We start from the raw sequence: 24,156 nt of genomic DNA, 5'->3' as shown, positions 1-24,156 counted from the left end.
TAAGAACCTCTACTCAACGGAAGAAAATGTGACCACGAATTTCATGTCTCTTGGGTGTGGGCTTCTTCCGTGGGTGTTTAGGTTCTTATTTTAGAGATTGGAGAGAAAAATGTGTCACAATTCCCCAAACCACGATGTAGAAATCTATATATCATTTTCCATCACATGGGATTTATAATTGTCAAGAGTTCGTCCAAGGGAAATTTCATTCAGTCACTTTTGCGTTTTGTACATTGATACATGCATGAGATTTACTGTTGGGCCAAATAATTTCACATGAATGCATCTACGTGACAAAAGACCTCAAATGTTTTTCTCTTTAGGACGAAGGGAAAGATGAAATTTTGGGAAAGGGATAGTTTTGCTTTGTTGAATGTGTAAGCGGCCCTGTGGTGGACAGGCGACCTGTCCAGGGTGTTTCCCTGCCTTTCGCCCAGTGACCGCTAGGATGGGCTCTGGCACCCCCCGTGGCCCTAATTGGGATAAGTGGCTTTGAAAATGAGTGAGAGAGTGAGTGAATGTGTGTGTAAGCAATATGACACGAACACCCCAAAAAGGAGGCAACTAAGTTTCTAACTCAGGGATAACTGTAGATTTTAGCCCTATGAGTTCTACTAGTCCTATTTGATCTATTAAAAGGCCCAGTGAAAGGGGGTCAGCTCTTCGTTGACTCACAGGTTCGGTGCCTAAGATTACAACGCTTAATCATGTTGGTCACTGGAGAAGGATGTCTGCCGTCTCACCGTTAGAGGGCAATAAAGACTCTTACAAATCAACACGGAGGTGTGGGCAACGCTTCGGTCCAATCCATGAGATAATACTGTGCTGTTACATCGACCCCTCAGGAAATGGTACAGCCCATGATGCGGTTTGCGTTCGCCTTCGCTCACCCAGTTTCGATTTCTCCATATTTGAACTATGACCTTTTCAACTGCGATTACTGAACAGCTAGAGAAATATAGACACGCTAGCTGAAAAGGGTCGACAGGAATTACGCCGTCTAAACCCGGTAGTCAGTATTAGACTCCCACGACTGGATAGTGTGAGCAGTATGGCGTTTCAAATGTCAAAACTTGGCACTCGTTTTCAGATCTCAAAAAGCCTTGCTTCCTCGTCCTTATCTCAGAGCAAACTTCTTTATAACACATCGTCTGCCAACAAATTCGACTTTATAAATCGTCAGGCAAGGAGAGCATTCCACGCAGTTCTGCGTACTCGTGAAGGGTCGACATATTCCAGACTATTCAGTTCCCCGCCAAGTCCGATCCAGTGCAAGGTGTTAAATATAGCCAAACGGTTGGAGAAGTTTTCGACCACCTCTTCGACCTCAAAGCAATTCCAGTGGCAGAGCAGAAGCACGTCTAAACCGCAGGGGAGCTTTTCCACTTCGGTTACGATCGGTCTTGGCGTTTTAGGGTTCTCTGCAGCAGTTATTGCAACGCTGCACTCGAGTGCAACTCATGCCATGGCAGCTCGGACTGACTTGAACTTGGACTCGGATAAAACAGACTGGAAAGAGGCAAAAAGTGAGTCTAGCATAGTCCAAGAAGCTCCAGAGAGGAGTGAAGTTCTATGAATAGTTCGTATAAACCAGCATGATATTCGTGCCATATGAGTCTTCAGTCCATTAAGAGTACACACAAGTTTTTAAATAACAAACTGTACACAAAATCTATACGATTTGTGATATCAGGGTAATTTCTGTCAGTTATTTATAATAATGACTAATCTATCCATTCCTTTTTGTGACACACTGATTCTACCACATTATGGATAAAGTGAAGAGTTCAGTTGTTTACAGTGTCATTAATGGATTGGTTACACAGACTATTCATCAAAATTGGACAAAGGGTTAAATCTATATCAACATCAGCTCCGTGAAAAGGAGTGTATCGACTTGTGCTATGAAAAAAAATGTCAATTTGTCACATAATAAAACAGACAATTCGTTTTGTTCTATGTCAGATGTGCTTCTGTCCATGGGTCAGAAGGAAAGAAGGGCAATGTACAGAACTGACCACTTGGCCCTGGATCAAGTGCCTGTCTGGACTCAATCAGGTGAACCAAAAACTGAAATCTAGCCTTTGAAATGCATTAGAGAGCAATAATGCACTGGGTTGTATTATACATTTAGAAAAGGAACATATAAGGGGGGAAAAGTGCCCCTGAGCTTTTTAAAGGGTTTTTATTATGATCTGTTGATCTATGAATAAAAGCTGGCCTAATGTTACGCATTTGAAGAGAATGTCACATTTACCTGCCGCAGTTGAAAGCATTGATCTTTGTTAAACATTGTCTTTGTTTCACCTTTAGGTAGTTATGATGGAGAGGTTCTTTATAAGAGTAATGATAAACTGACTCAGAAAATATCCCTATTCCGTGGAGACATCACAAAACTGGAGATTGATGCACTTGTCAATGCAGGTAAGAATATGAAGGCTATAACATGAACATTTGCCAATTTTATGACAGGTGTCATTTTCCTGGATTCATTTACAGGATATGTTTTATTAAAGTTTGAAAAGAGCTGTGCATTAGGGACACGTCATAAGATTTCTATATGTGAAATGAATTCTTGATTGCTGGTAAGTACGCGTTTTATATATAAAAGATTTACTACTTTTGTAGCAAAATTTTGAAGGAATTTTGTCATTTTGTTTGCTTTTCTTGTTTTATGACTTTTACTCAGTGCATTGAAATCTACGTGTCTCAAAGGATGCAGTTGAATGCATTTAACACAGACCTTGTAACACTCAGCAGTGGCTTACAGAGGGTTCACTCCCTTTACCATGTCATGCCCCTATAAGTTTTGTCCATTCAGTAATAATAGCATCTGATAAGTGAAAGGTTTTCAAGTGAAAGTCTCTTTACCATTCGAAATTCTGTCTTTAGATGACCTTTGACTAGCCTGGAAGATTGTGTACCCATAAGGTGTTTTTTCTGAATACTGACAGTTCTAAGTGACAAGATGTTTCTTTTGATAAAATGGAGGGAAGCTGAAGAGAAGGTTTGGCCAACACACTCTGATGTATGCTTTTACCTCTAGAGGGCAACAGAAGTCCTGTTTAACCAAAGCAGAAGAACTTAATTCACTTGTACTTGGTTTGGTCTATGTATTTAAGCTTCATATTTTTTTTGGTGCTTTTGTAAACACAGCACTGAATAAATATTAGGATATAGATCAGAACGCTAGGGAGCTGTGGATTATGTCATCGTAAGTCAATAGTATATCGGCCTCTCAAAAAAAATGGCCTTCCCGGGTGTCAGCGTTTTTCAGTTATGCTTTGACATTATTGACATTAATGTGATATTATGGCATTGTAAAATGCAGAGCGTTTATTGTTTTGTCCGTCACCGAACGTAAGCTTCCATAAAGCATGCCAATAATGTCTTAATATCAAAGCCATCCCAAACATGTTGCTCCAGTGAATCTGAGACATTAACACAACTGAGAATTATGTTAAATTTCATGTAAAGCTCAATAGAGAGAGTAGAAGTTTTTAAACTGAAATGAGTTGAAAATGAACATCATAATTATGGGTAGGAACTGAAGGCGGGAGAGCAAAAGAGAGAGAGAGAGAGAGAGCGAGAGAAGATTGCGTGACAGGCCATTGATTCATTAATCCCTGTCACGGCATTGATCGGCTGACCGCTCTGTCTCGGTGTAAAAGCGTCAGGATTAACAGACTGTCCTGAGGTAATTAATTTGGGTTGTGGAATGGACTTCCGAGGACTGCTAAGTATGCACCTCTAACAGTCCTGATGGACAGGGGAGGAGCAGGGTGGGCAACTTTAGTCCTAAGCTCCTTCTGTGGAGTACACACACACACACACACACACACACACACACACACACAGTAGTTGTATGCTATTCTTTGATTGTCCTTTGAAGTAACACAGTTCCATAGATAGCTGAGACAGATATTGTGGGTTTGTTGCTTATCAGGCACTGGCTTCAACATAGGGCTGAATAGTGCATGTGATGGAGAGCAGAGGTTCTCAAGCTCAAGGCAAAACATCAGAATTTATCTGCTAGATGCTTTTTGGTGAGCTGCAAAGATTTCAGAATACTCCCTTAAAGTTATACTAGCCTGCTGAATTATGTATGTTGTAGTTATATAATAGATATTGTTTGAATTTGTGCTTATTTATATATGTGGGGTTGGTTTCCTGTGATCAAAATACTGTTAAGTCTGCTTATATTGCCAGTTCTTTTTCTATGGATAACTCTAGGACAAAGCTTAAAGAATCACTTACACATATTATATAAAACATATAGTGATATGGGTTAGAATATTGCTCTCAATTTGAACATGCTAAAATAAATAATTTTTTAATTCTGTACGAAAATGTGTTGATTTGATTGAAAGATAATTAACTATCCTTTGAAGGACAAATGTTCCTCTACATACTCAGATGACTCACATTAATTTGATTTTTTTTTTCAAAATGTGACCTTGAGCTGCATAACTTTTCTCATTAATAAGAGTTAGAAGAAAAAGAAGGGAAAAAAAAGGAAGACTCATTGATGAAAGGAGAGCAAGAAGGAACTGACAAACACACACACACACACACACACACACACACATAAACATACACATATGCAAACACACATTCTCTCTCACTCTCAAAGAGACCTCTGGAACTTCACTGAGAACTAATCGATATAGTGAGAGCGGTGTACGAGCAGGCGGGAGAGGGGAGGACTGTTTGTGTGTCGTTCTCAATAAAGATTGGATTTACAATAACATCGCCTCCACCCCCCTGTCCTCTCTCTCCTCCTTCTCACAGCATTTTACTGCGCTTGGCTCCCAGGTCTCCACTATAAAACACTGTAAACATAAAATCCACAGGCACTTAGTAGCTGTCCTCTCCAAAGGAGGAGGGAGCAAGGAGGGGCTGAAACATCCCTTTTTCACCACTCAATTCATCCATCCATCCATCTATGTACTCACCTACCCATCCATCCATCCATCCATCCATCCATCCAAATGTACTTCCATCAATCCACTTAACCCTCTCTATCTAGTGGGTGGAGATGAATAATGCTGTCCTGTGTTATTTCACTGAGGCATATTAGATCAGGTATTGCCAGTTGTTTGTGTGTATGTTTAAAAGAGAACAAACTTTGTTTTTTTTATGTTGTTGCTTATATTTCCGATCGCATGAAGCATAACTAAATGACTTGATAAGACCGTAAACAATAACAGACTTGAGATCTATGCACATGTTTTTCAGTGTGTGCTGTAATTCTAAGTTTGTAGCTCTCTTCTCTGACATTTATTTCAGAGGTTAAACTGAAGATCCAATATATTAACCAAATAATGTTTTATAGAAAAAGTCATTATAAAAAAAAAATCCTCCCATATACCGTTATTGCCATCGGATAGAGAGATGTGGCAGACTTGTTCTTCTTTATTTGCTCCATTACTCTGATGGAGGGGGTGAATGGTAGAGCTTCAGGTCACAGATAAAGAGATATTCCCAAACGCATATTCCCAGAAATGCAGCAAAATGATCCCAGATAAGAGTGACACCACGCGATACAGACTGGAATAGAACCGAGAACTGGTCTCTGTTTTTCTTTTTTCTTTTTTACTCAAGATAACAGTCCCCACTGACTGGAATGGATCTCCCCCCTCCTTTTTTTTATTCCTCTTCCTGAGTGACAGCTGAAATATCTAAAATGCCCCAAGATGTGTTGCATGAAGCGATATCTCTTCCCTAAAGTCACAGAAATGCCCCCAGAGTTTAAATGGAAGGGTGGTAGTCCAGAGAAATGAGAAATGCTTTACTGGCAACGCAGTTTTTTTTTTTTTTCCTCACGTCGGACTGATAGGAAGGTTAAGACCATGTATAATTTACAATGAGACGCTGACAACAGACAGCAAAAGAGTTCACACACTACGGCAGCACAGACGTGGATTTTGCATGTATAGCCGTGTGTAAAATGTGTAGACTTTTCTAAAGAAGGCTGAATGTGCAGCTTATTTGTCAAAGAGCATAAACCATTAAATCAGTTATCTCTTGCAAATGAGGCACAGCATCACAAGCTCTCGGCTCTGAAACCTCTCATGCTTGCGTAGGCGAATTTCAAATTAGTTCACACAGTGAAATCTCACATCTCGTAGCATATGTCACATTTTTACTAATTGGAAACCAAGTTTGGTGGAGGGAAACAGTAGTCGCACAACCTAATAAATTTATTTCGCCGTGCGCTGCTAAACAACTATATTTAAGTAAAATGAAGAATTTCAGTGGTAAACAGCACTGTTGCCATATGAAAGGTGAATTGTACGAGGTGTTAATGTTTCATTCAAAATCTTCAAAAATAAATAAATAAATAAAGTTTTAAAAAAATCCAAAATAGTTTTCACAGTTAATACATCTAGGTTTTGTTTTAGTGCAGTCCTGAGGAAATTTCAGTATGAACCTGTAATTCCTGTTGTTGTGTGATATTAGTGTTGAGTGGTCATGAGAGCAGTCCCCAACATATGCACCATGGAATACATACATTCACCTTACGTACTCAGGTATGTGCGAGTCTTGCATAAAGTCATGTTCAAATTGGGGAAAATACCTGCTGTTTGCGGTGACATAAAATGTCTGATTCTTATGCTAAGCCATGAGTTCTTTTATCAGAGTTCTGTCCAGCTATAAAGTGCCAGAAATATCAGTTAACAGTGATGTTTCTCTGTATAGACTCTAGAATATCACAGAAATGCCAGAGTTTACAATAAATAGATTTCAACTCCATTTCATACTTGACATTGAACAGTACATTCTAAAATAGACAATCCTTGACAAGTGGTATTTCAAAATTAAAAAAAAAAAAAAAAAAAAAAAGAACTGAATGAGTTTGCAAAAAGGCATCCATGCCAATTATTTCAGCCCTTTTTAAATGCCTCCAACCCTTTCCCTTCGTTCTGTCCCAATCAATCATCACTTTGGATTGTTGGTCTTCTGTAAGTCTAATTAGCTTAATTGCCTCAGTGTTGTAAATGCACAGAGAAGGAGCCATGCTGTTCATATGGGATGTTTTGGTAGTTTCAGCACCATTTCTGCTTGGCCTTTTTTTCTTTTTTGAACATTTTCGATCTGGTCTCACCAAGGTTGCGGGAGCAATATTTCATGAGAGCAAGTCATTTTCCTGGGACATGTCAAGAACTGCTACTTTTCAAACTACAGTGTTAATCCAGGCGGTCGATTAAGAAGGCTTTGTAAACTGTAGCTGTCAGTGTGAGAAACATTTTCACCCTTCGTACTTTTATTATTCTATTTTTTCATTCAAAGTCTATACAGGCTTTCACAGTTCACGCTTCTGTGTTCTGTTTTTGTGCACACCTGAGGAAATTTCATTGTAATTCTTGTTGTAGTGTGACATTAGTGTCGTGCAGCCATGACAGAGGTCACCAGTTCATACAACATGGAGTCATACATTCCCCTTATGTGCTCAAAGCATGTGGGAGTTTTCTCTCATTTCGACAAATGAGCGCAATCACATGCTTAATAAGACAGAGTTATTTAGCGATACTGTGAAATATAAATAGCTGTGAAATATGGTGTTAGTGCCCAATTAGCTGGAATTGTTTTGTGTGAGAAATGCATAGATTTTGACACAGAAGTATTAATAACTCATTAGGTAAATTTTTTTTTTTTTAATAAAGACATGGGAACTGATTTTACGGTAAACACATGCACACATACAGGGCTGGTGAGGGACTGATGTTAGAGAGCCCTCTGTCTCAAATGGATGTAAGTATTCTCTCTTCTGTTATTCTGTTGATCCAGTGCTTACACAAGTATTACCAGACTCTGAAGACTGAGAGCATGTATGACCTTAATTAAACAAACATCCTAGCCACTGGCTTATTTCTCCCCACAGACACAAAAGCCACACAAGTCCATTACTTTCATCACATGCACCTTACAACCAACACATCTGTTTATTTTTAATGCACTCCAGTTGTTCATGGGACCTGTCAAAACATTGACAAAGATACTATTTCCATGAATGTGAAGACTTAGCCATTTCCCCCCCGTTTTATTGTCCAGTTTCTACTGTAATAATCATACGTCATTAATGCAATTTTCACAACTCCTGTTAATCATACACATTTATTTTTTATTTATTTATTTATTTATTTTTTAAAAAAAGAACAAGCTTAATTCATTCTTTATCATGGAGAGTATTTTGTAAAGAGAAAGAAGTGACAGATGCACTAATAGTACTCATGTCTCACCCTTAAAACTGATCTGTGAATACCAGGAAATGTAAAACAGAGCAAGCACTGACATTTCTCTGATAATCCTCTCTTTATTCTGCTGTTTCTCCTCCCACAGACATAAATCTTCCCTATCTAAATCAAATTGATGGATGAAACAAGTAGATTGTCCAAACCAATGACAGGCTCCTTTTTTATGTTTTGTCCCACCCTTTATAGCCCATACACTATATGTACATGTCCACAGTACTGCGGTAATGTGTGTCCCTGATATCCACAATTCCTTTGCAAAGTGTGAGCACATATCTGTTGGAGGTGATATGGAATTCAGCCTGTGTAGTGGTAATAATGGACAAGTTAGATCCTTGCATATTTTCTTGAACTTATATTTGTTTTGTATACAAGAACCACTATGAATGCTGTTTTCCAAAAAACTGATTCTGAATCAGTCGCCTTTTCCTATTAGCTTGAGCTTGGTTAGTACCTTATTGACTGTCTTGTCTCTGTTAGCCTGTCAAATTTGAGTTGAATCATCAATTAGGAATTGTTTGTTCTGTATGATTGTCTTTAAATATCTTCTCTGCTTCACTGACATTTCGAATGAACAAAAGACTGCATTCTATTATAATTCCAGTTTCTTTTTGTTAGGATGAAGCCATATCATTGTCATGGCTCTATTTCACTGCTACTGTAATTTTTCATTGACATTTGGCAAGTGAAATTAAGAGGGGAAATTGTGGTTGCACTGTAAACCTCTGATGTTATGATGAATGAATAATTAATTTTTTTTCCTTTGAAACATGGGACATCCACTTAACAAGTACCTGTTTTTGGTGAAGCATATTTCTTTTATGAAACCTTTTTCTGTCTCTCACACACTCCCTGTGTCTCACTTGTCGCCCTCTCCCCCTCCTTTTCTCTCTCATTAAAAGAAAAGAAACCCAGTGGCAATTTGAGTTCCTTCATTGTCAAAACTGTTATCACCCCTGTCAGCTCCCCGGGCTGGGAACAAAGTCGTCTTGCAGCGTGCAAAAGAAATTGAGAGAATAAAGGAAAATCAGAAACAGAGAAGGGGGAAAAAAGAACCTAGACTCTGAATCATGATCAGAAAAAACTGACTTTTCAAACTTCTTTTCAGACAGTATAATTCTACGGTGTTGAGAATCATCTATTCTCCCATTCATCTGTCCATTCATCCATATATATGCAGTGCAGGTAGCAAAGCAATCTATACACACGTGATCCTTCAGTATACTCCCTATCATGCTAACCCCTAACACACTTGTTTTTCACTATTTTTGGAGACTGAAACTGATAATCATTGGTACTAAGATGCAAAAAGAGATTGAACTTTCATTAGAATGGTGAATGTCTATTATGAGAATGGTATCTCTGGCACTTGATCATTTTTGTAGATATTACAAAACTTAGCCTTTGCCCGAATTTATCTTGAGTTACATGTAGATCTGAGAATGAAATTGAGGAGGCACAACGGGTACTTTGGAATAGGGGTGTGCCGAGGTTCCTTGATAACCCATTTTATGTTGATCAGTATATGTCTTTGAAAACTGTATAATCTAACTGGCTGGACTTGAGGCCTCACCTAAATAAATGAAGAAAAAGAATTACCCAAGAAAACATACATAAATAGTTAAAGATTTTGACACAGGTTATCACCTCATCAAGTAAAAAATAATGTAAAGATTTGGAAGGATTTATTTTTTAGGTGTAGTGGCTGTTACTAGTATTTCACTTTTATTCGACAATTTTGCTTTCAACTGAAAAAGAAACTAAATTGGATGTTAAATATTGGATTCTTTTCTGCAAGATGTATCTTACTGAATGTACTCATCAGATTTTTAAAGCACTTAAAAGAAGTGAAGACTTCCGAAAGAACAGCCAAGAATATAATTATTACAGTGGAATCGGCACACCCCTACTTTGGAACCAAAGGCAAAGAGTGAACCCCTGCCCAACAACTGTGTTCTGAAAAGCGTCAGAACAAAGATGGGGAATCCCAGAGGTGATCATGTGTAAGAGTAATCTATGTCTGGTATTCCACCATCTCTGTATCCACGGTTGGTCCCATACCCAGGGTTGCCTGTATGGTTATGGGTGCTTCTGTAAAGGCTGGTATTATTGGAGGGAAAGATAGTGTGGATGTAAGTCATGTCCTCGCCTTTTGCCTTGGGCTGCAGGGGTTGATGCGCTGACAAAGGTGTCATCTGGAAACCAGGACCCCTGATCTCTAAAATTGAAGTGTCTTTAATGGTGCCTGACTCTACATAGTCATCATAGTGCTTTCCTCCACTACGGGACCCAACCACATCCCCCCTTCCATAGATGGATTGATCGCCTGCAGTAAGGTAACCTGCTCTATGTCCATACCAGCAAAAGATCCCAAAGATCAGGAATAAGGAAACCAAGGCTGTTGCCCCTCCTATGATCCCTGCTAGAGGTAAAGCAGCTAGCTGGTCTGTTCCCTGATCTACCCCTTCTTGGTCTGAACCAGACTGTTCCGTGGAATCTGATGTCTCTGCTTTGGCACAAGCAGGATGCTCATGCTCTGAGTTTGTGTTTAAGTTCAAACCTCCTGTGGAGGTGATACCAGAATTCTTTCCCTCATTCACAAATAGAGGCAGCATACAGATGATGTAGCTGGACTGAGGTTGTAGATGAGTGAGCAAGTACTCGCGTCGGTCCCCTGGGACCAAGGTTTCTGTGATTGACCCTACTGCAGGACTGTTGCCCAGTCGTAGCCAAGAGAGCCTGAAAGAAGGAGCTGGTTGAGCAGTCTGCCAGGTGATGTGAATTGTCTGTGGTGTAAGTGGTTTTACTTTTAGGACAAGTGTTTTACTTGGAGCCCGACCCTCACTTCCTCCTAGTGAATCCTGTCCTAAATCAGGGAACCTAGGCCCTGGCCGTTTGGACCTGAGCGTGAAGAGAGAACCCTGGGGGAGTGGAAGGGTTGTTGTGGCAGGGGTGTCAGTTGGAGGGCCAACTCTGTCTTTTTTACCTCCATCGCCACCAACTGTCCCTCCAGTACCATCCCCAGTTACCTCACATTGCTCCATCTGACTTGTGAGGTCCTTTAGTGTTCTTCCTTTAACTTTCTCAGGTGCATGACAAGTTAAACCCCGCACAGTTACTGATGAACCCCGGTTATGCAGCCAGTCATGGAGCCAGCGGAGATTGCAGCCACAGTACCAGGGGTTCCCCCGGACTAGCAACTGGGAGAGGCTATCCAGGTCCCTGAATAAGCCCTTTGGAAGGGTTGTTAAATTGTTGCCTGACAAATCAAGTTTCTGGAGCCTATGCATTCCATCCAAGGAGCCCCGAGGCATGTGGGCCATTGCGTTGTCCTGCAGATAGAGTCGAAGAAGATGCAGGCTGGGTAGGTTCAGAGGTGGAGCTTGGAGGGAGTTGCGCACCAATGAGAGCTCTGTCAAATTAGATAGCCGAGAGAATGTGTCATCTGCAATGCGCTGATTTGCCAATAAATTCCCATCAAGGAATAGGCGGCGGAGAGAGGAGAGTCCCCGAAATGCATGTGTTGGGATTGTCGAAATTCGATTGTCATCCAGTCGGAGCTCCTCAAGTGATGCTGGGAGCCCTGACGGGATACTTGAGAGATGGTTGCGTGACAAAAACAGAAGCCGTAGCCGGGGATTGTTAGCAAAAGCCTTGTCCTCAATGCTGACAGTGGAAATTGAATTATCATCCAGATGAAGCTTTTCCAGCAAAGGTAGACGGGCAAGGGCTGCTCTGGGCAAGGTGCGTATGTTGTTGTCCTGAAGGTGAAGTTCTCGTAACGATGGTGGTAAGTGTGTTGGAAAGTCATCTAGTTCATTGTCATAGAGATATACCACACGGACAGTCATTCGACGCTCTAATGAATTTGGTAGGCCAGCGTTATCAATGCGGTTGTTCTGCAGGTAGAGGACAGCTGCAGTTAATGGTAACGGTGGGATTATGTTTAGGCCACGGTCATTGCAGTAAATGAAGCCATCATCACACCTGCATGCTGAGGGGCATGGCACATCACCCTGAAGCTCTGCCTCTCCTAGAGCTTCAGCGACAGCAGCAGTAGCTGCAGCAAACTCCAGCACCTCAACCACTAATGTCAAGCACAGAAGAATTAGGAAGAGCCAGTCACGGAGTTCAACGAGGCTCTCTGCGGCCATTGTGTTGTTCACAGAGGTCTGTTCTCTCTTCTGAGTTAAATTAACTCAACCCCCTCTTCAGTCTACTTTAGATGATGCCAAGTAATTGAGGGCAGTACTTTTTTGAGTAGGTCCTTTTCTGTGTCCTTTTTTGCTCCTTCTTTGAACCACTTTCACGCCCTGCAGGGGAGGGAGAGAGAAAAAGTTCAGTGATTCCTCTTTGTGATGAGGCAATTGCCCTGCATCGGCTTAAGCTATTCTGCATCCCACTGAGGTGATCACATTTCCTCTATTGAGGTCTGTGATCTTCTTATATATATCTTTAATACACCCGAATTATGTTATCATACACTTAAGTTGCACAGCTTTGTAAATGACAGGGACAAAGATTGGACCACAGGGGCAGACACAATCAGTGTATCAAAGGAAAGCAACTCAGAGGATCACTAGTATAAGGCACTTTAGGTATTGAATCAGTAAATAAAGAGACTAAAAGGGAAACAGGGAGCAGAGGAATACAATAGATAGAAAGAAGAGGAAATAAAAACGAAGAGAAATTCACAGAGGCTGAGGAAGATTAAGAGGGTTTGTGGCCTAGAACTATGCAGTAGGGCTGATAGAGGGGACTTTTCTGAAACATATTTAAAAACATGATTGACATTTGAAATTCTGGAAATACTTTTCTCAGAGCTATCTTAAGTCACCCTACCAAGCAAGTGTTGCCCAGAACAGCTTTTTGGATAAATTAACAGTTTAATTTTAGTGCAGTTTACTCAGAGGTCAGATGAAACTGCAGATTTACATTTGGGATTTGGAAAAGATCCACAGATTTTCACAACAAATTGACATGCATAATGAATTCTATTTCTCGGTAGTGGTGATTGTTTTCAAAATGATATGAATTATTCAGGGTACCAGGAAAGATTTTTTTCATGGTGTTTAACAAAGTGTCTGTGTATATATTTATGTAAATATTTTGATCTGCTAAACTTCAGATCAGACCAGGGCAGTCAGAGCATGGAAAGCAAAAATGTTTAGTTGTGAAAGTGGATTATCATTCACATTTAATAAAAACAAACACAAAGTAAGCAACTGCTGTCTTGAATGCCTCCTCATACAAAGATTCAGTCGCATGATCAGTGGTAATATTTTCCATTTTTATTAGCAAATGCACTGTATTGCTTCACTGAATACTGAAACACTGAACAGCGAAATACCCCTACAGCAAAACTATTCATTAAGGCATAGGGTTAAATTCATTACACACTGTATCTGTCTGTTTGTTAGTTCATCCATTTAACAGGCAACCTAAGATGGACAGCAAGCCAAATATTATACGTGAATGTATAATAAAGTGTGTGTGTGTGTGTGTGTGTTTGTGTGTGTGTGTGTGTGTGAGTGTGTGTCACTGTGTATCTGTGCGTGCTCTCTGTGGGGCCTCTTTTTGCTGCATGCTCTCTCATGAGGTTGCTGTTGGTGTTGTTTGTCTTGTTTGGATAGGCTGCAATGGCCAGATGGGAGTTTGTTAGCTGCCCCTGGGCTGGAGATACTATTGCCTCAGGCACAGGCTGCATGCAAAACAACCCTTAGACTGATTTACCTCCAGTGAAAAGCTGATTGGGTTAACTTTGAGAAAGAGACAGAGAAAGCAAGGGGTGATGCATTGAGGAGTGAGGACTGCAGTCCATACTTAGGGTGAAATTTGCATTTGGTGTTCCATGCTAATCATATACATGGTAAAGTGAGGAAAGTGATTTGCAAAGCAAATACCTTCTTTTATTTAGAAATGTTTTAAAATCACTTCATTGTCATTAGAGACAGAACATGTTTTTCTCTCTGAAGCTTCAAGATTTAATGTACTAATGAAAAAAAAAAACAACCCTCAGTGTCAGTCTCTGTCTTAAGTAAGGTATTCAAAAAAGGATATGAAAAAAATGACACAAATGACAAAAATACAGTCATGTTAATGGATTCTCCCAGTATGTGTACATATGGGTATTTTTGGTGTAAAAGCAAATGTATCTTTTCTTTGACTTGGCAATACTGTATTCACATGAAGGAGGATGGGAAAGCAGGAGAGAATGCATGTAGGAGGTGAGGAAAGAAACTAGCCATGTGGAGATGCCACCCATTTGAATGTCTATTATAACATGATTCTGTGCCATAGTCATTTGCTTTCATCATAATCCACTTAGTATAAGCCAACAAAACAGAAATGTACGTGTGCGCGCGGGTACATCTCTGACTGCAGTCTCTCCTATTTGTTTTCTTTTTCTAGCCCTCTACATGTACAGAATGAATAAAAGCGTTCCTTTCCATGCCCTTCACTTAAATGCATTTCCACACTTAGAACCAACTGCCAAAATCCAGGAAACACTTGAGTAAATGGGGGACGCAAAGTACATTGATAGAAGATGTTTCCGCTTTAAATAAGTGAATATGTCACATTTTGCTTAAGGTCATTTATAAAAATGCTGGACCAGTCCATTTGCCCATTATTTTGGCCACCATGGTTGGAGGGAGAGATTATAATGACTTTGAAAGATGCTGATGGTTCATGAGGATGACAGGTTAAGGTGATGTTGGGATGGAAGTCTGAGGGAAAGACGTCATCAACAAGTGTTAGCTTCAGTTGAAAGGGCATACTACTTGATCGTGATTTCAGTGTACTGGTGTGAGATGCATGGCAAAACAGACAAAAAGCAAACATAAGTTTAGTTTGCAAACAAGCCTTCTCATCAAGAGCATTCTTTTGAGAACTTCACAAGTACAGTAGCTTGGTAGTAGTGCATAAACCCCTTATTTCACTTGAAAGTTTCCATTTGTGAGTGCAAAGAACAAAGGTAGTGGTTTACTGAACAGTGGAAATACAGTCATATGAGTTATTCTTTACCCTATTCTGAGCTAGTATTAAAACAATATGTCATTATTCCATGACCATCTCAATCACCAGATCTCAGCTAAAACTGACAGGAGATTTAGAAGTTGTGCCTTAGACACGTTTTCCTCCAGCATCAGGAAAAATGGCAAATGGTGGATTTTTTTGTTGAGGAATGATGCCATTCAAAATGTACTGCCATCTTGTGATCTCCCAGCTCTCTGATGGCTTTTGCTTTCCTTTGGAAGTAAATGTGCAACTTTACAACTAGTTTCTTACTAGTGCCTCCTCTTTTTTATTTAATTTCTTATAATCTAATCATCTCCTTGGTTGGTTCTCATTTTTTTCGTTCTACCTTCTTCTTCCCTACTTTCTGTTGGTTTCTTTTTCTCTGTGTATGAACTGTCGTTTCAGGCGTTTATCAGATTGCATATCCATCTAACAGTTTTTTCTTTTTAAAATGTTTTGTCTCTTCTACATTTCTTTGTGATATTAGTTTAAAATCTTGTTTCTACTTTACAATCCTCTTTTATCCCCAGCTCCCCCAGTAGTTATTTTGACATATTGTATGCTGTTTTAAGATTATAGGAACTTGTGTTATTGTAAAATATTACACCATGATAACTCAGGAAATTTGTGGGCTTTTAACATTGCCTAAAAAAATATCTTTTATGTCTCTAAATGTAACTATATTAGATGGCTGAGGTAGGAGTTCAAAAACTGTCTTACCCTGTCAGATGCAAGAAAGCAGTCCTTTGAATTGGGAACACTTTGTGTAATAGCACTGCTGAGTTCACTGTTATGAGAAGTCAGTTTTTAGGATTTAGGGGCTTCAAGGTTCTTCTTGGCTTGGTATATCCTTTGGCTTTATTAAATGAGGATGAAAGCCCTTACTGGTAGGATTCATGGGAAATGGAGGCACCAAGACCAGCATCCCAGAGGCATCCTGGGATTTTCCAGTCTTAACCAATCAAAGCAGTCGCAGTGTGTTCAGAATCCTGTCTTTGGAAGAACTTCAGGACTGACATTATGAGTTGAATCCCCAGTGGTTCCAGTGAGGTTGACACCATTTTGATAGAAAGTCTTCACATCCACACAGACAGGACTCAAGAATTATGTTTCTCTCCTCAACTTAACATGTTCCTACTGTAGAGAAAACAAAGAGAACATAACCATTAACAGCAACCAAACACAAAACTGTTCACGTTGAGAACATGCTGCAGAAGATTTTTAAAAAATGGGGGAAGTCCACTGAAGTTCAGTGTACAAAGTTAAATGGAAAATCTCTTTGCAAGATTGCTCTAAGCCTCGGAGTAGACCAAAGCAAACACTAAAACAAACTGGGTCATTTTGTGAACTAGCCTGAGAAACCTCTATAAATGGAGTTGCAGCGCATAACCTAATATTTACAGTTTATCAAATTCACTTTCACAATTAGGCAGCATCCGTTCCACTGTAGTAATACCACTGGCAAATAATTGCTCTTATTTAATGACTTGTGTGTTTGCGTGCATCTTAATTGTGTTGTATATGCATACAATGTATAAACAAAAGTGTCATAGTGGGATATTAGTTTCTGAACCAACAGCAATTAACACCATTGCTTGTATAGTGGGCTGGCTCTGTACTTTCTCCCAGTTCAAACATGCCAATGATTTATATGAGTTTTTGTAATATTTAAAGTGCCCTCAGGGTCTCATAACCTTGTAGTCTAATTGTGCTTCCATACCCAGATCTCTATGAAGGCGCATTTAGAAACAATATCCGTGATGCATTAGTTGTAGTGTTGGTTGCTACAAAGGGCCACGACTATGTATCACCAGAGGGCAATTCTATCATGCTTAGAGACAAAGGGAACAGTTTTCATTCTCAGGACTATATAAAAGGATGTGTACTACGAGACATTAGGAGAAATGAGGCAAATTAAAATCAATAATGTATTGAAGGGAAGCAGTACTTCCTGAAAATGCACAAGGCTTCCATGAAAACCACGATAGCCATACATTCAAATGGGCAGTCACTGTAAACCTGCTTCTGTTTTTTCTCTCTCTTTCTCTCTTCTTCCTTGCCATTTTCACAGCAAAAGCCACACACACACACACACACTCTCTCTCTCACACACTAACTACCTGCCCTCTCAGTTCTCATCCACATTTTTTTCTCTCTGCCTTTTCAGTTTCAATGATTCGAGAGGGCAGTTTCATAAGACCGAATAGCATGATGAGAAATGATAAGAGCTTTATATCTGTGCTCCAGTCACTCATGGCCTGACCTCCGCTAAGCAAGTAGTGTAGTAGTGCCTTGGGTTTAATAGTGAAAAATAGTACAGATTGGGTGGTAATCCTGATGGCACGCTGAGATATCTTCATTAAGTGTGACTACTGTGCATGCTGAAAAAATGTGTTTGGTAAACGGTGTGTGTATGTGTGCATGCATATGTGTTTCTGGTGAATTCCCCATGTGAGTTTGTGGCCTTGCAAATCTGTGCGTGCTGTGTGCCTGAGTCCAACTGTTTAACCATCCACTGCACGTAACCTTCCCATCTCTGCCTTTCAATTTCTCATTTACTGAGTGAGGGAGTGAGAGAATGAAAGAGAGAGTGAGTGGAAAAGAGAGTGAGAGGCAGATGGAGGGGTAAAGGGAGGAAGGAAGATTGATGAACCCATTGGAATGAAATTTGGAGGCAGAAATTACTGTCAAGCCAAGGAGGGTTTAAACCCATTGGAGCCTGCATTGTGAACACACACACACACACACCCCTACTTAGCAACAAATGTGCAAACACATGTAGCTTTTCTTAAGAACATTGAAGAGACCATGAAAACTGAATAGCTTTTTTCATCTCGAACACAGCTTTGCTATAAAATACTACCAAAGTACATCATGAAATAATTATTCGCAAGCAAATTGAATTCATTACTTATTCAGGATAAGGTCTTGATAAATGGTATAGTCATGTTTTAACATCTGACTGATGTAAACAAATAGTGTTTTATGCCTCTCCAGTGACATTAACACAGAAAGGTTATACTTAACTGGTTGTGTAATATGATATGATTAGTGGGTAAGCCCTCAGGGCTTGTTTCACTGTATTGGACTGTCAGTGAAATGAAGGCCAGCTATGTGTCTCACAGTACCCATGCTGAGATGGACGCAGTAATGGCTCAGTTTTGCCCGCAGGGGAGACTTGTGTGTCAGGATATTTTTCAGTTTGCATATCACTTCAAGCCTCTGAATCTAACATAGCCGTTCCTCGGGGCTAAATCCATCTCACCGAAGGTATCTGTCTTGCAATTCTCAGCTTTTGAAACACGTTTGTCACTTTAGTCAGGAGATTTGTCTAAGTGTTCTGAGTTTGTCTAGATACTCTCTAACGTTCTTCAAAGGCAGATAGCCTAGGAAAAGCACTCATATCAATCATTTGGTTAATGAATCGTCAAAATCTCCCTCCCTTTAGAAAATGGATCCTCAGTGCTCTGCCTAATTATCGACAATTCAAAGCAAGGAAAAGGAACGTAATTGCCACACAGGAGTGTTTTGACAGGTATTAGACAAACACCTTGATGAGCTGCGCCTGGAAACCATTTTTCTTTTTCTTTCGTAGCTCATCTCTCTCTCTCTCTCTTTCTCTCTCTGCCTGCAGCTCTGTAGCCATGAATAGCAATTCAGGTGTGTGTGCGTGTATGTAGGTGTGTGTGTGTGTGTGTCTATGATCTGATGATAATTAGCTAAAGGTAATCAGAGGTAATTCTGCAGCGGGGGGAGAAAAATGTCTGGAGATGCACAGCGACACAGAAGGATGTGACCAGCCTCTCAACACACACCGACACACAGCAGCCATTTAGTGCGGGCTATGAGGGGTAAGAACGGAGCACAGCAATACAGAGGGAAGGGGGTAAAAGGACAAGAGTGATGGAATGAAGAGGAACTTGGAGAGAGGTGGAGGGAAGGGGAGACAGAGGAACCATGTTGTTCCCCTATAGTGTCCAAGCACTTTCTCATTCATCTGTCTCCGTGAATCTAAATCAGTTTGTGATCTTTTTAAAGACAGTATTAGACTTTGTTATTAGTATTAGACCCTTTTTGTGTCTTTGTATTACTTTCTCACAAGTGAGAAACACTCAGCTATGACTGCCTCTGTTCAGGGGTGGTAAAAAGATTCATTTAAAGTAAAAACTTAAGTCAAAGTCTTAACGTATCAGGATTCTAAAGTACTCACGTTTTGAAAAGTACGCCATGAGAATAAAGCACAATCCAGTTGATGAAACATGATCACAATTTGACTCTCTTGAGATTTGAAGCCGAATTCTTGAAGTTACTTGTTTCCCTGTCCCACAGTAAACAAAGTAGACACTTCAACCTGTATGGATCATTTTCAGCACCAAAAAAGAAAATTTCTTTAAAATAAGACCACGGATGGTTGTCTGCACTGGTACTATTTGCAGCTAAAGGCACTTTCCCACAGAGGTTCAAGAATTCATCTGTTCCAAAACTACCTAGGACCCTAGTATCCAGGAACTACTTCACTAACTGGAGCACTCACATTGGTGATTATGGGTACATGCAAGGGCAGGTGCTGTAGCTAGGTACACGAATACACAACATCTTAAGACTGTTTCTGTTCATCCATGATAACACAAAAACAAATGATTAAAAAAAAAACTAAAAATATATCTGGCCATGCAAAATGAAACAAGTAACAACGGTTCTCGAATGAAATGTATTGGAATAAAAATAAAACAATTTTTTTTACATTTCTTTGTAGATGATTCTTGTTGATGTTCAGTCACACTACAAATCTGCCAATACACTACTTGAGCACTGTAACAAAATACCTTTGTTAGTTACCACCACTGCCTGTGTTATAAAGAGGATGGACTTTTCATTCATAACAAATTAGAACTACAAGGCTGAGAATCAAAGCTAGTTTTACCGCACCATTTCAGTACACATCACTGAGGACATCTAAAAACAACAGTACAGTCAATTAATTTTTTAAACTATATTTATATCCAACTGCTCTTTTTTGCTGTGCTTCAACTGAGACTGGCTTTTGTTCTGTGGCTACAGACGTTGCTTGTATCTTCAAAGTGTTTCTCTCCACAAGTGTTTGTTAGAGATATAATCTTTTGTCAAGCCTGTCACTCATTCTAAAGTAAAGAGCATTTTATACTGTTTCCACACCAGATTGGCATATAGGTTAAATTGATGAATGCTTTCTACACACAGAAAATATAATTTCTTTTCCCTTTAGGGGAAAAAATAGTGATGGATCCTATGACACGGTTGGTAAATGATGAGAATAAATTGTCTCAGAAGACACTTATCTCAATAATGTAGAGCCTCTAATGTTAAAAGAGAGAACTCTTTCTTTAGAGAGCATTACATCAATGCTCAAAGCACCTTGTTTATGAACTCATTAACCAAAAAGCAAGCACTAAATGTATTGTTACTTGCACATTGATTTAAGAGTGCTTGTGGTTTTCTCTGCTATTACATGCATTATATTAGTTATTATTGTGTTGCACATGGGAATTAATTTGGCTTCAACTCTTGATTGTTAGCAGAGCCAGGTGAAGTGTCCTGCTAGTGTGTGTCTGGTTTTAAATGTCAACAGTGTAGAGTAGTGCTCTCTCTCTCTCTCTTTCTCTCTCTCTCTTTCTCTCTCTCTCTTTCTCTCTGATAAAAGTCTCTTTGATATCACCAATCATCTCACTGTAGACGAGGTCAAAATAAATAGTCTAAGACTCAGTTCTAAATAATTGTCATGTTATCAGACCGCATCTCTGGCTCAAAAACATTCTCTCTCGCTTTCTCTTTCTCTCCCTCTCTCTCTTTCTCACACACACGCACACACAAACATACACAAACATACACACATACACCTGACAGAGGGCTGTATAAATACAGCCCATTAAATTTGATGCAGTGTTTTGCGACTGAAATAATTTATGCCCCCCCCCCCTCTCTCTCTCTCCTCTCTCCCTCTCTAATGAACTGGTAAATGCTATAAACAGGATTCTACTGCCAGGCCTTCTGTTCTCTCTCTCTCTCTCTCTCTCTCTTTCTCTTGCTCTGTTTTTTTCTCAGAAATGGTCACATTGTCCTGATCACTATTCCCAGTTCAAGTCTTCATTCACTTTTTCTCTGTTCTGTTTTTCACCCCGTCTTCTTCCCTCCTTAGCTGTCATCCATTTTCATGTATGATCTCCCCCTTTTGTCCTGTATGGATCTATACAGAAATTATGTGCAATCACTTTGACATATACCTAAATCACTGGCTAGCAGAATTACACTGATGCATTTCTCCCCATGTTCCGCCCTGCTGTGTATCCTTTTCGCCTACCGCTCCTTTTCATCCATCCTTTGCTCTGTTATTCTTCCTTTTTCTTTTTTTTTTTCTTTCTTTCACTTGCTTTCTCTGTATCTTTGTAAATGATGCAGTGACTGGAAGTAAACAGGCAATTTAAGTGCTGGGTACCTCGCTGTTTCACCCCCTCCCTGTCTCCTGGCGACACACACACACACACACACACACATACTCACACACTTTCGCTTTCAACCAATGTATATGAATATCAAACACGCAATCACTCAGATAAGCCCGTAAATGCAGTTCACGTAGTTCAGTGGAATTTTAAAGAAATGTAGTAAGTATAATGATGTTTGTACTGTGAATATTGTATATGTGTGGTGAACAAAACTAAATGACACTATAATTATTGTTGCTGTCAAATAAAAATTGGCTAATTTTTTTTAAGCCTATTGTACATTTAGGTCACTGAGCAAAGCTGTCCGCATAATACATAGTATCGACAGTTATCAAGTTGTTTTCAACCAACTCGGATGAAAGAACCCAATGATTCAGCCAGTGCTTAACAAACAATATCTGCTCAGCTCAGTAGTATTAGTGTTCCTCTGGGAAGTCTTTTTGCTTGTTTTTATAGCTCAATTAGAATAGAACAGTCAGGCACCATGCTGTGTGATGTGTGATGTGTGTGTGTGTGTGTGTGTGCGTCTGTGTGTATCTGTATTCGTGCATGTGCATATGTGTGTTTTGTGCTCACATTGCATGGTTAGTATCACTTTGATGGGGTTTCTGTGTGTAAATATGAAGAAATTACAGTTTTGCTTGAACAAGTCTCAGTTTGTATAAATAATGAATAAGCTATAATCATTTAACAGGCTTGTTTGTGGGTTTACTATGCTCGGGATAAATTCAGAGAATACAAGGTAAGGCCGTGAGCCCTACACTAAAGAGTTTAATCAAAGACCACAATAATCCCAGCTCTGTGTGTCACATTTAACTCTCGCTCAGTCGAACGAGGGTTTTTCAACAGGTGGATCCGGAAATGCTTCCCTCTTCTCACTCACGCTTTAAAATTTGATCGATGCAAAAAGATCAAATTATTTTGGATTTGAACGTAGTCAATTTAAGCTCCCTAACATATTTGAAAAGATATGTGGCTGCAGTGGAAGAAGGTCAATATAAATTGAAGACAGTTTTATTTCTCAACTCAATGGACTCCTTAGAAATCTGCTGTCTTTGCAATGTGAAGAAAACACTGCTTTACTGTGAGGAGTTGCAGAGAAACTGGGTGTTAAGAGGCATTTGGGGCTTGACAGTAGACTGTTTGACTCCGAAAAAAGAAAATTGCTTTGTGCCAATAACGGAAATGGACACATTGATAAATGAACATAGCTGACTCATGTCTTGTGTCTATGACAACCCTTTCCTGACAGAAAAATGAAACAAACGCTTTCATTGTTGCTCAAAACGAATCCCTTCGCTGCACACTCAATCTCTTCATTGCTCTCTCCACACAGAGCACTCTCTCGTCTCCCTCTGTATTGACTAGCGCAGCGCTAATTTCGTATGTTTTTTTAGTCGCTCCTTATCTGCAATGACTTTCCTGCTGAGTCTCGCTTAATGCCTAGGATGATATGACAAAGGCTAAAATAGTATGAGGGATATTGACTGATTTATTCTGACTTTTTTCACTGAGGCTCTGTTTAATTTACTGTGTTGTGTAAACATAGCGTCTTTGCTGTTCTAATGTGATAAGCTAGCATTGCATAACGCTTTTGTTTGAGATGGGGTTTAGCCAAGAGAGTCTTGTGTCTGTTATGTGTGTTTTTAAAAATTGCTTCAATATTTTTGCATATACATTTCTGTTTATATTGACATGTTTGTGAATTTTTTTTCCATCATAATGTCCCCATATGTAAATAAGTAGGACATAATCTGCATTAATCACTGTATAATGCACCCTAGAGTTTTTGATGTATCCGTGATCTCTCCTGTGGTGGTATTTTATATCAAGAGCTGTATTTTTATCATCCAACCCAATACAAGTTTGGCCTCGATGGCACAAAAACCACTTTGCATGGCCTTTGTGAATTAAGGGATGATGAAGGGCATATTTACAGAGAGAAGATTTAGTCTTAGAAATGGATTTTGCACTGAATAGTCTCAGCTTGTCATGTCTGAGTTAAACAATTTAGATCTTTCAATACATACATGCTCGCTTTCTGGTTGGCCATGGCTTTTTAACAGCTACTCAAACAATATTATTTTCCTTAGAGCCTGTACATTCATCCCAGATTACAGCAGGTTAAAAATATTTCATACGTGACTGTGGTTGGAAGAGTCTTACTCTGAATTAGGTGTACTTTGCCTGAGAACCTTCCAGGCCATAATCTGTCTCTCTCCATCTCTCTCTCTCTCTCTCTCTCTTTTCTTCCTGCCATGTGACTAACATTTTAATCTAAGTTGTTGTATGTCAGGCTGTTGTGAGTTGCTCTAATCTGAGCTCTGATGTGTGCCGCTTCATGATGTTAATCCTAACTCTTGCACTTTGAGCCCATCCATCGGGACGGATAACTGTGC

General features: G+C 39.7%; 2 protein-coding genes across 2 annotated transcripts in view; one reads left to right on the top strand and one right to left on the bottom strand.

The window, feature by feature from the left end:
- The first annotated feature begins 952 nt into the window (after positions 1-952).
- macrod1 (mono-ADP ribosylhydrolase 1) overlaps positions 953-24,156 on the top strand; it is a 42,700-nt gene continuing 19,496 nt past the window's right edge. Inside the window, exons 1-3 of the mRNA XM_030766074.1 lie at positions 953-1,526; positions 1,966-2,058; positions 2,314-2,424. Coding sequence (XP_030621934.1) covers positions 1,052-1,526; positions 1,966-2,058; positions 2,314-2,424 — 679 coding nt within the window. The 5' untranslated portion in view covers positions 953-1,051. The remainder of the gene's footprint in view (positions 1,527-1,965; positions 2,059-2,313; positions 2,425-24,156) is intronic.
- Positions 10,253-12,409, bottom strand: flrt1b (fibronectin leucine rich transmembrane protein 1b). The gene has a single exon (XM_030766073.1). It carries the CDS (start codon positions 12,407-12,409, stop codon positions 10,253-10,255), a length of 2,157 nt encoding a protein of 718 aa, XP_030621933.1.

Source organism: Chanos chanos, chromosome 2, assembly GCF_902362185.1.
Source record: "Chanos chanos chromosome 2, fChaCha1.1, whole genome shotgun sequence".
NCBI lineage: Eukaryota > Metazoa > Chordata > Actinopteri > Gonorynchiformes > Chanidae > Chanos > Chanos chanos.
Note: the sequence above shows the minus strand (reverse complement) of the source record. Positions and strands in the feature narration are given on the sequence as shown.

Excerpts from the sequence above, each read along its gene's own strand:
- flrt1b (XM_030766073.1), bottom strand. The coding sequence starts at position 12,409 with ATGGCCGCAGAGAGCCTCGTTGAACTCCGTGACTGGCTCTTCCTAATT.